The sequence below is a fragment of the Phyllobates terribilis genome, unplaced genomic scaffold, assembly GCF_046119375.1.
Source record: "Phyllobates terribilis strain yellow unplaced genomic scaffold, ASM4611937v1 Scaffold_5__5_contigs__length_657084704, whole genome shotgun sequence".
NCBI lineage: Eukaryota > Metazoa > Chordata > Amphibia > Anura > Dendrobatidae > Phyllobates > Phyllobates terribilis.
In genome coordinates this window covers 227,781,112-227,795,797 of record NW_027362765.1, presented here as the reverse complement: position 1 = coordinate 227,795,797, position 14,686 = coordinate 227,781,112, and the positions used below count along the sequence as shown (strand labels likewise).

Below are 14,686 nucleotides of genomic sequence, written 5' to 3'. Positions count from 1 at the left end.
TCCAGGGAACCATAAAGTCGTCCATTGCCAGGGGTCCTTCTCTGGGGTCTAAGGAACAAAAATTTTCCACTTTCCGATTGGCTCTTGTTGCGAATAAGTCCACAGTCGGAAGGCCCCACATTTCTACGATTCTGGAGAATATTTGTGTATTTAGGGACCACTCTCCTTCTTTTACAGAAGTACGGCTGAGGAAATCCGCTGTGATGTTTTCCTTGCCTTTTAGATGAGTAGCCAAAAGAGAGAGACAGTGATCTTCGGCTTTCAGCAGAAGTGCGTTCGCTACCCTCATCAAGTTTCTTGAGCGGGTTCCCCCTTGGTGGTTTATGTAAGCTAAAGTGACTTGATTGTCCGAGAGTACACGGACATGCTGGTCCTGAAAATATATAAGGAACTCGTTGAACGCATGCTGCACCGCCAGAAGCTCCTTAACATTTGATGACAACTGTTGCTCACTGCTTGACCAGGTTCCCTGCACTAATTTCCCGTCAAAGTGAGCTCCCCAACCTGTAGCACTTGCATCAGTGGACAAGACTGCAGTTGGACTACATTCCCAGGGAACCCCTTTAGCAAGATTGTCTTGACGTAACCACCAACGAAGGGACCATATGGCACAAGGACCTAGCGTAAACTTACGGTCTAGATGCCCCTCTAAAGCTGCGTTATTGTACAACACATCCCACTGAAAGGCTCTTGAATGCAATTGTGACCAACGAACCGCAGGAAAAGTGGAGGTGAAGGTTCCCAATAGTGACATGGCCTTACGGAGTGACATAGAAGGTTTACGTATACATTGTTCTACCAACTCCTGGATTCTATCAATTTTATCATCTGGAAGACAACATAGCTGTTTCCTGGAATCTAATATGACCCCCAGATATTGTTGTACCTTGAGTGGAGATAGTCTAGACTTTTCTAAATTTAGAAACCACCCCAAACTCTTTAAGACCGACATGGTCTCCTGCAGGTGGGTCTCGCATTGAACCAACGAATTCCCCACTATCAGGAGATCATCCAGGTAAGGGATAATTAGAATGTCCCTTTCTCTTAAATGGGCCATAACTTCCGCCATTACTTTAGTAAAAACCCATGGGGCTATAGCTAAACCAAAGGGGAGTGCAGTGTATTGGAAGTGTTTAACCACCCCGTCTATTTCAATGGCCAGCCTCAAGTATTTCTGGTAATCACTATGAATTGGGATATGGTAATACACATCTTTGAGATCGAACGCTACCATGTAGCAGTGGGGAAAAAGTAACTTTATTACGGATTTTAAAGACTCCATTTTAAAGGTGTGTATTTTAAGGAAATTATTCAGGGATTTCAGATTTATAATTGTCCTGAAACTTCCATCTGGTTTCGGAATCAAGAAGAGTGGGGAGTAGAAACCAAGACCCTTTTCAGCTTCCGGAACCTCAATCAGGACGTGCTTTCTTATTAGGGTTTGTACTTCCGAAACGAGGGCAGCCTGGCGTTCTGGGGAAGAACTGGAGGGAACAACCAACCATGAACCTTTTGTGAGGCAATGCTTTAAATTGAAACTTAAGACCATACTTAATCAGGCTCAAAATCCAATTACTATGAGAAATCTGTTCCCAAGCTGGGACAAAAAATGACAATCTCCCTCCCACCTGGGCTGATTGTGTATCCCCTGGCTTCTGCTCAATTTTTGGAGACGGACCAAAGAGTAGACCTCTACCTTTTCGACCTCTTTCATCAGACTTGTCTTGCTTTCTGAAATATCTCTTCCGGAAAAATTTCCTCTTCCGGAACGATCTCTTAAAGGAGGGTAGAGGTACTGATGGAAACCCCTTCTTAGGGTCCCCCGCTTTCTCCAATAAGTTGTCCATGGTCTGACCAAAGAGGTATTCCCCTTCACACGGGATTGTACACAGTCTGGACTTAGTCTGTAAATCCCCTGGCCAGCTTTTAATCCACAAGGTTCGCCGAGCCGCATTTGACAGTGCTGCTGACTTTGCTGCCAACCTCACCGAGTCCACAGATGCATCAGCAAGAAAAGCTGCCGCCCCCTGAACCATTGGAAGGGAAGAAATGTCTTTCCTAGAAGTCCCATCCTTCAACTGACTGTCTAGCTGTTCAAGCCACACCATCAGGGCTCTGGACGTACAGGTAGCTGCTACTGTTGGTCTCAGTGCTCCCGCAGCTGTCTCCCATGCCCCTTTCAGGAAAGTATCAGCCCGTCTGTCTAGGGGATCTCTCAATGCACCCATATCATCGAACGGGAGGGAAGTTCTTTTCGCTGCTTTAGTAACAGCAACATCCAGCTTGGGTGCTTTTAACCAGGAGGAACACATAGCATCCTCAAACGGATATTTCCTTTTAAAGGATGGAGGAACACTACCCTTCTTGTCAGGCTTTCACCACTCCTTATCAATGAGGTCTTTCACCCTTGAATTTACTGGAAAGACCCTTCTCTTCTTTAGCCCCAGACCACCAAACATAACATCCTCAGCTGACTTCTCTAACATCGAGTCCACTATCCCCATTGTAGATCGGACGGCTTTTACTAGGGCATCGACCTCCTTCAGGGGGAAGCACTGTCTATCTGGCTCACTATCAGAGGAAGAGAAGGCGGAGGAGGAAGCGACCGATAGCTCAGAGTCTGAACCCGGCAGGGTTTCTTGAGGAACATGCCCAGACTCTGAACCTTGCAATGCTTTGCCTATTTCTTCCCTTATTAAAGTTCTTAGGCCTAGGGAAAAATCTGGGGTCTCCTCCGATATCATTTTGCTGATACAAAGCTGACATAACCTTTTGCTATATGAATCAGGGAGTGGACAGCTGCATAAGGCACACTCTCTGTGCTTGGACTTCGAGGAACATTTCTTGCTCTAAAAGAAAGTCATAGATAGAAAGAAGGAGGAAACATTAGTAGAACTTTCACGAAGATTCCACTCACCCCACAGAACCTTCGGTACCGTAGAAGCAGAAGAATCCAGCATGCATGGCGAGGAATCACGCCGCACCGGACCGTCCTTCCTGCTCTTAGTGGTAGCTCTTCTAGTTGTACGACCAGACCCTAGCCGGGAATGACGCTGCGCCACTAGTTGTGAGGGCTCCCCAGAGGGCTGCTCCTGCAGCAGATGTTGTTGCCTAGGTGACAGCTCCTGTGAATCTTCCATAGCTTACAATGTAAGAATGGGCTGGGAAGCACCTCTGTATGTTACCAGACCCTTTATATACTGGCCATACCGGTACCATGTGTGGGTGTGTTTTTCCTTTTTTTTTTTTTTTTTTTTTTTTTTTTTTTTACACCCAGGAGGGCGTTACCTGCTCCTTGGTCTTCCTCCCCAGGTCCAGGTGGGATCCAGGTGGGCTACTCGCCACCAGGTCCTCAATCCCCCGGTGTTCAGCTGCTCGCGCAAAAAAATTCAAACGAGCCCCGCCCCTTCCGGTGACGTCACAGGGCTTCCTGCCCGGCGCACCGGAAGTCGCGTCAGAAGGTCGCGCCCGTCACGTGCGCCGCCGGCGCGACCTGGATCTCCTGCAAGCGGTAGCGGGGGGGGGGAGGAAGCCCGCTAGCGGCCCCACACCTGGCAGACATCTACCTCCCGTGAGGCGATGTCACGCCTGCCGCAACGCTCACGGAGGCGCCCCCATGAGCCCTGCCGTGGCGTCTCCAGAGGCCCGGGACGGACCGGCTCCAACCACCTGCTGTGGCCCTCTCTGGGACAGGAGTCCATCTTCTGCAGGTAAGCCGGCAAGGTCCCCCATCATGGACAGGAAACCTAAACTGAGGCGGGAAGAGAGGGCCGCCCTTTTTAACCTGTAGGTTTCCTGTCCTTGATGGGCGGATCCTCTCTCTCACGTGGTGCTGTCATGGACGACCGAATAAATATGAAGTTTATTCAAGTCATACAGGCAAATAAAGAATTTTATATAGTGCTACTTGATTGCGAACGTTCTTCGATTTAGGAAAAATATTTTTCAAATTGTCTCTATGGAGAGACACAGTGGTCATGGATTACCTTTTAGGGCTCTATACAGCGCCATGTGTATGATTAAAGATTTTGCTAAATCAAAACGTCACAACCAAGGTGTACTATAAAATTCTTTATCTTACCCCTAGTATTTGAATAAACTTCATACTTCTGCATCATTTGAATGTGTGGTGAATATCTTCTACTGTACCCTGGGATCCTGTTCCACTAGCACCTCCTATACACTCAAGGTGTGCGCTTTGAATTTCTCTACATCTATTAAGGATGTTAGTCTAGGTCATTAGCGGAATGGAGGGTGCGAGTAGGGTGGTAGACAGAGATGAGAGGAGGTGTATGCTATTGCAAAAAACTGTGGAGAGCTTTGTGGGTGCGAGAGATAAGTATTGTATTCTATAGCAGATGGGCAAAAAGTGCAATAACTGGCACAGGGTGGAGGCATCGGTGTAGCAGTTAGACAGGAACATGATCGTGGCTGCTGCATTCAGGATGGATTGAAGAGGGGAGGGTTTAGTAAGAGGGAGACTGTTTAGTAGAGAGTTAGAATTATCTAGACGAGAATGAATGAGAACAACAGTAAGAGTTTTTGCAGAGTAAAAGGTAAGAAAAGGTCGAATTCTAGAGGTGCAGCTGACATGAGCGAGTGATCGGATGTAGAGAGTGAAGGAAAGATCTGCGTCAAATATAACCCCAAGACAGCGGGCATATGGGCATCCTTCTTGGGAGTTAAGGTAGAACCACACACGCAAGTTTAATATTGGGTTTAGGAAGCTTAGTAAAGGGAGGAAACACAATGAGATCAGTTTTTAGACATGAGTCTTACAATATCACACAGATGATCTTCTCTGGGGGTGTTTTTCTTTTTTCCCCTGTGCGATGCCTTCTGCTTATGATTGAGGTAGTTTACTCTTTTTCCTGTATGGCATTGACCACAGAAGAATCTTTGGTAATACCTCCTTGCTTGAAGGGGAAATTAGCATATAAACTTTACAAGCTAATATACAGTATCTGCAAAAGATATGGAAAATGAAAAAAAAATGTTTCAATGAGACCTACAGCTACTTTATCACTATGTGGCATTTAGCACATATAATGTGTGAAACATCCTCTTTAATTGTATATTACAAAGTTTTCCAATTTTGTTTGCATTCATTGAATGGAAACATTGGTTCAGGCTATGTGCCCACGATGCAGAAATGCTCCGGATTTTTTCCTGAGTGTTTCTGCATCTCCCTGGCAGAAAAAAACGCATGCGGATTGTACATGTGAATTGTACATGCGTTTTTCCTGCCAGGGACATGCGGATGTGAAGCGTTCTTCACATGCATTTCTGCATGCGGGTTATCAAGCGCTTTCCAAGAGATTTTAGCATCATTTGGAAAGTGCTTGACAACTTGGTCACACTATATAAATCCATGCAACCGGCATGGATTTATATAGTGTGACCGTAAGAATGGTAAAAAATAAATATATACTTACCTTCTGATGTCCCCCGGAGTCTTTATTCGATGCGTCTCAGCTCGCCGGCAGCTCGCGGTACACTGAAAGGACCTGCCGACGTCAGCGGTCGCATGACCTGTCACATGACTAAATGACGTCATTGCAGGTCCTTGAGTCCACCGCGATCTGCCAGCAAGACAAAGACACCGGGGGCCATCAGAAGATAAGTATAATGTTTTTTTATTTTATTTTTTTTACAGGTTCTATGGTACCTGGGTCTGGAGGAGAGTGTTCTCTTCTCCAGACCTGGGTACCATCCGCACATTGAAATGCATGGAATCTGCATGTACAGATGCAGTGATGTGGATTCCATGCGTTCCAATGCAAGTCAATGGCGGCAAAAACACCGCGCTTCCGCAAAATAATTTCTAGTGCTGCGGATTTTTCTGCAATGATAATCTGCAGCGGAAATTTCCGCAGCATTGTGCACAGCACATGCGGATTATCATTGGGGAACATGGCAGACCATCTACCAAGCGTTTAAGCGTTTCTGCAGCGGAATTGCCGCTGTGGAAACGCTTAAAAAATGTACCGTGGGCACACAGCCTAAACCAAGAACGTTGAAGAATGCTTCCTTGTACAATGTGTAAGCCAGTGCTTCTCAAACTGTCAGGGAGCCTCACCAGTGAAGCACCACCTAATTAAAGAGAATGTGTCATTTTTTCAACAACTGAATAAAATGTAAAGTATAACTGCTTACTGTATCACACTCAGGGGTTAGATATGCAGGCTGCATCACAAACTAGTGTTACATGCATAGCATGTATCAAGCGCTGAGGTTAGCTATGCGGAGTGTATCATGCGCTGGGATTAGATATGTGGAGTGTATCAGGTGCTGGGATATGCGGGCTGATTCACACGATGGGATTAGAATGCGGGCTGTATCATGTGCTGAGATTAGATACATGGGCTGTTTTATGTGCTGGGATTAGATACACGGAGTGCATCACGTGCAGGAATTAGATACACAGAGTGTATAAGGCGCTGTGATTACACATTCAACGTGTATCTTGCGCACGGATAAAATACAGGAGCTGTATCACACGCTGGGATTAGATACGCGGACGCGGGGATTGGGATTGTGACACATGGTGTGGTGTGATTAGATATGTGCCTCTGTAGGCTCTATCACATATGATGAGATTAGATACATTTCTCTGTGGTTTGTATCACACATGATTGTATCAGATAAGCAGCTTTATGGGTTGTATCAAAAATGATGGCTTTAGATGAACGTCTCTGCAGGCTGTATCACACATGATGGGATTAGATACACGTCTCTGTGGGCTGTATCACACATGATAGGATTAGATACACGTCTCTGTGGGCTGTATCACACATGATAGGATTAGATACATGTCTCTGTGGGCTGTATCACACATGATAGGATTAGATACATGTCTCTGTGGGCTGTATCACACATGATGGGATTAGATACTAGTCTCTGCGGACTATCTCACATGATGGGATTAGATACACGTCTCTCCGAGCTGTATCACACATGGGATTAGATACACATCTCTGCGGACTGTATCACACATGATGGGACTACAGATATGTCTCTGCGGCCTGTACTACATATGATAGGATTAGATTTGTGGCTCTGCTGGCTGTATCTCACATAATGGGATTAGATACGCTCTGCTATGTCATCGTAAAGCTTCCTTCAGATGTCTGTAATGCGTGTACATCTGAATGAGGCTTAACCTGACATAGCAGAGCTCAATCAACTTCAGAGAAAAGCAGAGTGATGATTACATTGCAGTGTTCTGAGCACTGCAGCACTAACAGCGGTGAGCACGGGTTGGCTACTGAGCTGTTTTCATAGCTGGAGGATGTCTCTGCCATACCCAGTGTTCTCACCGCTCAAAGCAGGCTCGCAGCGGTGATTCTTCCAACAAAGATAACAGCACTGTAGCCTGACAGTTGCACAATGTCAGTCTGCTGACCATCACTCACCTCCCTGATGCTCTGCTCATCGCTCGAGGTATCCCGGTCCTAGTGCTGTCACCACTCAATGCTGAACACTGAGCGGTGGCATGGGGAAAATTGTAGTTCACAGCACACATGTGGACTACAAAAAATGGCGCTTGGCTCCCACTCAGCTGTGAACTGAACAGCCCAGGCCCTGGTGACGTGCCCAGTTCACAGCTGGAAGCAGCCACAATGTAGGAGATAGGATCAGACACCAATCGCAGTCTTCTATGCTCAGGGGCTGCCACATTTGTGGTGTGTAAATGTCGTGCTCAGATACTTACATGTAAGTAATAATAGCAGCCCCCAGTGGCTGCAGAAAAAAATTAATAAATAAAAAAAGTTAAAACAAGACATTTCACTGTGTATTAAAAATAACTGATTATCTACTTGAGAAGCTCTGGTCTAACCTATCCTCTATGAGTTAAGCACAACACAACTCTCTTTACTAGATAGATGATATAATAGTTTGTTTTTTTTTGTTTGTTTTTTGAAATACTTATTCTGTACACTTACATCAACTTGGCCGACATAACTTCTGAAATCCTGGAACTTAAAACTGAATTAAAAATAAAAAGACATTAATTTAAAAGCAATAATACAGCATGACGCCAAGAGTACGCAGAGGCTTTCTAGCGCAACTAAAAGATTGTAACTTTCATATTTATAGCGTTCCAAATGAATAATATGTCTAATAAAAAATATTTAAATCTTTATATATAGTTATATGCAAAATAATAGCAGTTTAACATCACTAAAGTGTTTAATTACTGTTTTTGGTATTAAAGATAATACAACATGGGAAAAAATTCATGAGTAAGTGTAGTAATGAGTAGTGTTGAGCCACCCCCGTAGTGTTCGAGTTCGGTTCGGTTCGTCGAACACCCGTGTGTTCGCCGAACTGTTCGTCGAACACCTTCGAACACCGTTAAAACCAATGGCAGGCAAACAAAAATACATAGAAACACATAGAAAACACCTTCAAAGGTGTCCAAAAGCTGACAAACTGCTCAGAAGACACAACTAACACATGGAAAAGTGACAAGTACATATAGTCATGCGAAAAGAAAAGAGGTGGAGGAGTAAAAGGAGGGGGAGACACAGATATAGGCATGTCATGCCCTTCTAAAATCCAAAAAGTGAGAAGCCGAGACGGCCAGTCCGCTCCTGCCCGTGCCACCTCCGTGTCGCCGGGTTTGTGCCAGAGCCGCGGTGAACCCTGACGGCCAGCCCCCCTCTCCCAATACTGGTGCCTGTCCGCTGGTGGGTCGAGAGAGCCCCCCTGTGGTGGAGGCAGCTCTAAGCTTTTTAATTTAAATTGTCCCTCTAATTTGAATGAATACACTTTAAATCCATTTACAAGGATCTATTGGAGGGCAAGTCTCATGCCAGCAGCCGCGTAATTCCAGCTCCAGTAGCGTCCACTAAAGCTGCTGCAGTTAAAAAGCTTTTATAAGGATCGAGCTCGGCTGTCCACCGCAAGGCATCCTAGTGCCAGTCCCAGCCCCTATGCCTTGGGGTGCCTCCTGATGCTCTTCACTGAGTATCCCGTGGTCCCGAAGCATTTCCTTTGAAAAAATTAAGTGTCCAAACTACAGGTGGTGTAGCTTGCTTAACAGCCGGGATAATCCGCTGACTAGCAGACACTGCTACTAGGCACAAAGTATTTCCTGGGCTAGATGCAGTTAAAAATTTGTAAGTAGATACTCTCGTTGGATGCTGAGAAAGCATTCCATAGAGTCTCCTGGCACACCATATATGATTCTCTTAAAAAGCTTGGGGTAGGGGTCTAGGGGACCCTTTTATAGCCAAAATCACGGCCCTGTATCACAATACGTCACCTAGGCTGAAGATAAATGGAACTGTAGCACCGAGGGCTCGGTTGCTACAGACGTATTGCACCTCACCCAGAGGTGTGATATCTCACTCTCAGATAAGGATGGAGTGTGGATCAGGACCCGACACCTGCATGCATTACACCACATTGCCGTGGGGCAGGGCGACCAATATGCCCCTGAGATGGGCACGACAGTCCCTGTCCCTGGCTGGAGTGGGGGGAGGGAACACTGAGGAAGGGGAACCCTGCAGTGCAGGAGCAGGGAGGAAGCAGTTCCTGGGTGCATTGAGAAGGGAGTATAAAAGGTGGGCACCATCTTAGTTCAGTGCAGAGAAGTCTGAGCAGAAGTGGCAGGGAGCAGGGGCTCTGCATGAGCTCTGCTCCGGAGGCGGGCCTAGTAACAGAGGCCCAGGCCTGCAAGAGGGAGAAGGAAGGAAGAGGAGCGGAGAAGGCTCCAGGAACGAGGAATGAAGGGATCCCAGGGGTGCGGACGGGCGAGTCGCCACCGCACGCCCGAATCCACCTGCGTGGAGGGGTCAGGCCAAAGGGGGAGACCGGTCCCCGAACTAGTGGAGGCAGGAAACGACCCTCAGATAGAAACCGGAGGCTCTGACATTTTATGTGGCGCAGCCCCTTGCTCCACCCGCTAGGAAGGCACCACATAGGGTCAGGGAAACTGGCGCCAAGTTTACCAAGAGGAGGCCCAAGGCAGCCGGACAGAAGTGTTGGTAAGAAAGGCCAGACAAAGGACACACAAAGGGGGTCCTGTGAAGCGCTCCAAAGTTATCTGGGAGTTGTCTGAGCCCCTCACCTGGTGAGCACAGTACGACGTGGGCAGCCGTTACCTGCAGACGTGGTCTGGATAATAAGAACTGTGAGTAAAGGCCCTGAACTGCATCACTGACTCCGTGTCGTTACTGCTGCTGCCCTGCACCATCACCCCCATCCTCCGCATACACTGCCCTGAGGCTATACTCCTCCCGTGGGGAGTTATGCTACGCTCTGCTGCACCCACAACACCAGCCTTAGCGGTCTGCCCTGTAGCGGCGGTTCACTCTGACCGCAATCCACGGGTGGCATAGTCGGACATTTAAACATCAAAACCACATAAATAGTTCCGCCACTGGTTTGACCGCCCTGAGCCACGGAACCGGATCGCCGCCACGAAGACTACAACCACCAGCATCCACCAAAAAGGGTCCGGCTCCGGGTGTCCCAAGGCCCAGGGGGTGCGTCAGAACATTTTCATCACCTTTCACAATCACCAATGGGACAAGGCAGGGATGTCCTCTGTCCCCTCTCTTATACATCCTAGTGACGGAGCACCTGCTCTCATCAATTCGCCATAACCCCAATATTAGGTGGATTGAGGTGGGAGGCACCGAGTACAAGTGCTCTCTATTTGCTGATGATGTCCTAGTATATATCACTCAATCACATATATCCATCCCTGCTGTTATGGCTGAAATAGATCACTTTGTTACATGGTCAAATTTTAAAATCAATGCAGCGAAGTCTGAGGCCCTCGATGTCTCCCTCCCTAAATCCATATAGGATTCCATCCAGTCCAACTTTCCCTTTGCCTGGCCCTCACAGGGTATCAAATACTTAGGAATTCCTATTCATAGAGACCTCTCCCATCTATGTTATCTTAATTTTGGGCCCTTTATTGAACAATTCCATACAGACCACGGTTGGCAAGTTAGAACTGTAAGATTCACTACGTGAACCACTGGTGTTTTGTGGAAAAGCACATGTACACCGCGTTCCAAATTATTATGCAAAAAGTGTTTAGGAGTGATAAGGGAAGAATTTGTTTGTTTGTCAGTTAAACTCATTGATGGTGATGTGTGTCAGGGCTCTTTATATCACTGTAAGCAATTGCAGACACCTGTGCTAATTAGTTTGGCAGGTGTGTCCAATGAAAGGCAAGACTACTTAAGAAGGCTCTCTCACATTATTAAGCAGCCTACATTTTCTGCCAAAATGGGAAAGAAAAAGGATGTGTCGGCTGCTGAGAAGCAACAAATTGTGGAGTGTTTAGGTCAAGGCATGACTACAATCAACATTGTGCGATGATCAGGATGAAGTGTCTTGGCAATCAAGAAGTATGTAGCTGATTCACAGTACACACGTGTGCGTGCTGATAAGGGCAAATTGAGGACTCTTTCCTACAGGCAATTACGTCAGGTTGAAAGAGCAGCGGCAAAAAAGCCTTGTCATAGCAGCAGACAAGTTTTTGAAGCTGCTTGTGCCTCCAACGTCCCCCGAACAACAAGATGCAGGGTCCTTCAGAGGTTTGCAGCTGTGCATACGCCATCCTGTCGACCTCCTCTATCCACTTCACACAAGCAGAAACGGCTCCAGTGGGCCAAACATTACATGAAGACTGATTTCAAAACTGTTTTGTTCACGGATGAGTGCCGTGCAGCGCTCGATGGTCCAGATGAATGGAGTGGAGGATGGCTGGTTGATGGACACCCCACGCAAACACGGCTACAGCGCCAACAAGGAGGAGGTGGAGTAATGTTTTGGGCTGGAATCATGGGGAGAGAGATTGTCGGCCCCTTTAGGATCCCTGAAGGCGCTAAAGATGAACTCCATAATGTATGTGGATTTTCTCAAACAGCACTTCCTGCCATGGTTCAAGAAGAAGAACCGTGTATTTCACAGCAAGATCATTTTTCTGCATGATAATGCACCATCTCATGCTGCACATAAAACATCTGCATCTCTGGCTGATATGGGCATAAAAGGGGACAAACTTATGGTGTGACCCCCATGCTCCCCTGACCTCTACCCCATTCAGAACCTTTGGAGCATCATTAAAAGGAGTGTCTATGATGGCGGGAGGCAGTTCACATCTAAGCAACAGCTCTGGGAGGGTATTCTGTCCTCATGCAAAACAATTGAAGCAGAAACCATCCAAAACCTGACAAATTCAATGGACGAGAGAGTTCAGAAGCTCCTTTCGAACAAGGGGTCCTATGTGAAAATGTAACATCACCTAGAATAAAGTTTTGAGTTGAAAACTGTTTGATTTCAGTTTCTAACAACCTGCTAATGCTTATAATTTCAAAAATGACCATTTTTTTGGTCTTTATTAAAATGAAAAGGTTGATCGAACAGTTTGGGGGATCTAAGAGTGTGGCAACCCAGTAGTCATGATTACTTCGAATTCTGACAATATGAGGGTCATGCTGCAGGTAGTGCAGCAAGAAGGCACTTATGTGTCTTGCGCATCTCGGAGCCCCAAAATTATTTTCCGGGCTAGATGCAGCTAAAAATTATTATTAATTTTAAATCTGGTGAAGCTTTAGTATAGATGGCCTAATAGGATCGGTGCTGCACACTGCTACAAAGCCCAAATTATTTTCCAGTCAAGATACAGATAAACATGATTAGTAATTTGAAAGCTTAAAACGGTTGGTAGGGTGATTTTAACCAATCATCAAGCTTTTACTCTCCCCAGGATGACACAGGGGTAGAAAAGTCGTTTCGGATCCATGATTTGTTCATCTTTATGAACGTGAGTCTGTCTACATTATCAGTGGAGAGCCGCGTGCGCTTATCTGTCAGCACACCACCAGCAGCGCTGAACACACGTTCAGACAGAACGCTGGCTGCGGGGCATGACAAGATCTCCAAGGCGTAAGTGGCTAGCTCCGGCCATTTATCCAGATTGGAAGCCCAAAAAGAGCAAGGGTCCAGTGACACAGTTGTGGCTTCAATGTTTACTTGGAGATACTCCTGTACCATCGTCTCTAGGCGTTGACTATGTGTCAGACTTCTTGTCTCCTGTGGCCTTGCAAAGGATGGGCTAAAAAAGTGGTGAAATGATTCCGCAAAATTGATGTTACCAGCAGATACTGTGGTTCTGTTACGGTTTGAGTGCTGAACACTTGACGGTCCCACGGTTGGCAAGTTGGAACTGTGAGATTCACTACGTGCACCACTGGTATTTTGTGGAAAAGCACATGTAAGATTCTGCAACAGTCTCTGCTGATACTCCTGCATGCGTGCATCCCTTTCTATGGCAGGAATAATTTCTGCAAATTTACTTTTGTACCGGGGATCTAACAGTGTGGCAACCCAGTAGTCAGGATTATTTCTAATTCTCACAATTCGAGGGTCATGTTGCAGGTAGTGCAGCAAGAAGGCACTCATGTGTGTTGCGCATCCAGGAGCACCAAGTCCCTGTTGTGTTGGTGGCGAGGTAACAATCATGCTTCCTTCCTCTGTCCTCTCCCCCCAACCTCGCACAACAGAAATGTGATCAAGGTCTCCCTCATCTGATGAGTCTTCCATCAGTTCGTCCTCCACTTCTTCCTGGGCTCCTGCACCTTCCTCACTAGTTTGGCTGCTACCATGCGCCCTGGTAAAATCATCTCCCCCACCCTCACATGCCTGCCGCCCTGGTGCTGCCGACCGTCTGGACCTTGCAGATGTTAGCCCTTCCGCATACAACTCCTCCTCCTCTACTTCCTCCACCTCCTCTTGTGCCACCACCTGACTCCGAATTCTGTTTAACATGTGCTCCAGCATGTAAATCACCGGAATAGTCATGCTGATAATGGCATCGTCAGCACTAAACATCTTCGTCGCCATTTCAAAACTGTGCAGAAGGGTGCATAGGTCCCTGATCTGAGACCACTCCTCCAGCGTGATTTGCCCCACCTCTGAATCTCGTTGGCCCAGGCTATACGTCAGAACGTATTGCACCAGGGCTTGTCGGTGCTGCCACAGTCGCTGCAACATGTGCAGAGTTGAATTCCACCGGGTAGGCACATCGCATTTTAGCCGGTGAAGTGGCAGGCCCAACGACTTCTGTAGAGATGTAAGTCGCTGAGCTGCGGGATGCGAACTGCGGAAGTGAGCACACAGCGACCGTGCCCTCTGCAGAAGGCCATCTAGTCTGGGATAGTGGGCTAAAAATTGCTGGACAACCAGGTTCAACACGTGAGCCATACAAGGCACGTGTGTGACATTGCCCCGGCGAAGGGCCGCACCCAGGTTTGCAGCATTGTCGCACACGGCCTTCCCTGGTTTCAGGTCCAGTGGAGACAACCATTCATGAAATTGGTTCTCCAGAGCTGACCACAACTCCTCAGCTGTGTGACTCACATTTCCCAGACATTTCAATGTAAAAACCGCCTGATGACGTTGAGCCCTACTGCCAGCATAGTAAGGAGGTGTGCAGGATCCCTTCTGCGCAGTTAGAAAGCTTGTGGCATGACCAGACAGGCTTTGGGTGCAGGTGGAAGACCGAGAGGAGGTTGAGGAGGCAGAAGCAGTGGAGGAAAAATGACATAAAGAGGATTGACGCACAACTCGTGGGGACGGCAAGACTTGGACAGCAGCCCCTTGTCCTGCTGTCACCATAGTTACCCAGTGCCCAGTCAGCGACATGTAACGCCCC

The 14,686-nt window shown here is 47.1% G+C and overlaps 1 protein-coding gene across 2 annotated transcripts in view; it reads right to left on the bottom strand.

The window, feature by feature from the left end:
- The window catches only part of LOC141271071 (bactericidal permeability-increasing protein-like), a 205,415-nt gene that overhangs the window by 13,719 nt on the left and 177,010 nt on the right, over window positions 1-14,686 (bottom strand). For both annotated transcript variants that reach the window (XM_073681172.1, XM_073681173.1), the window contains one exon: window positions 7,947-7,989. In XM_073681172.1, coding sequence (XP_073537273.1) covers window positions 7,947-7,989 — 43 coding nt within the window. The remainder of the gene's footprint in view (window positions 1-7,946; window positions 7,990-14,686) is intronic.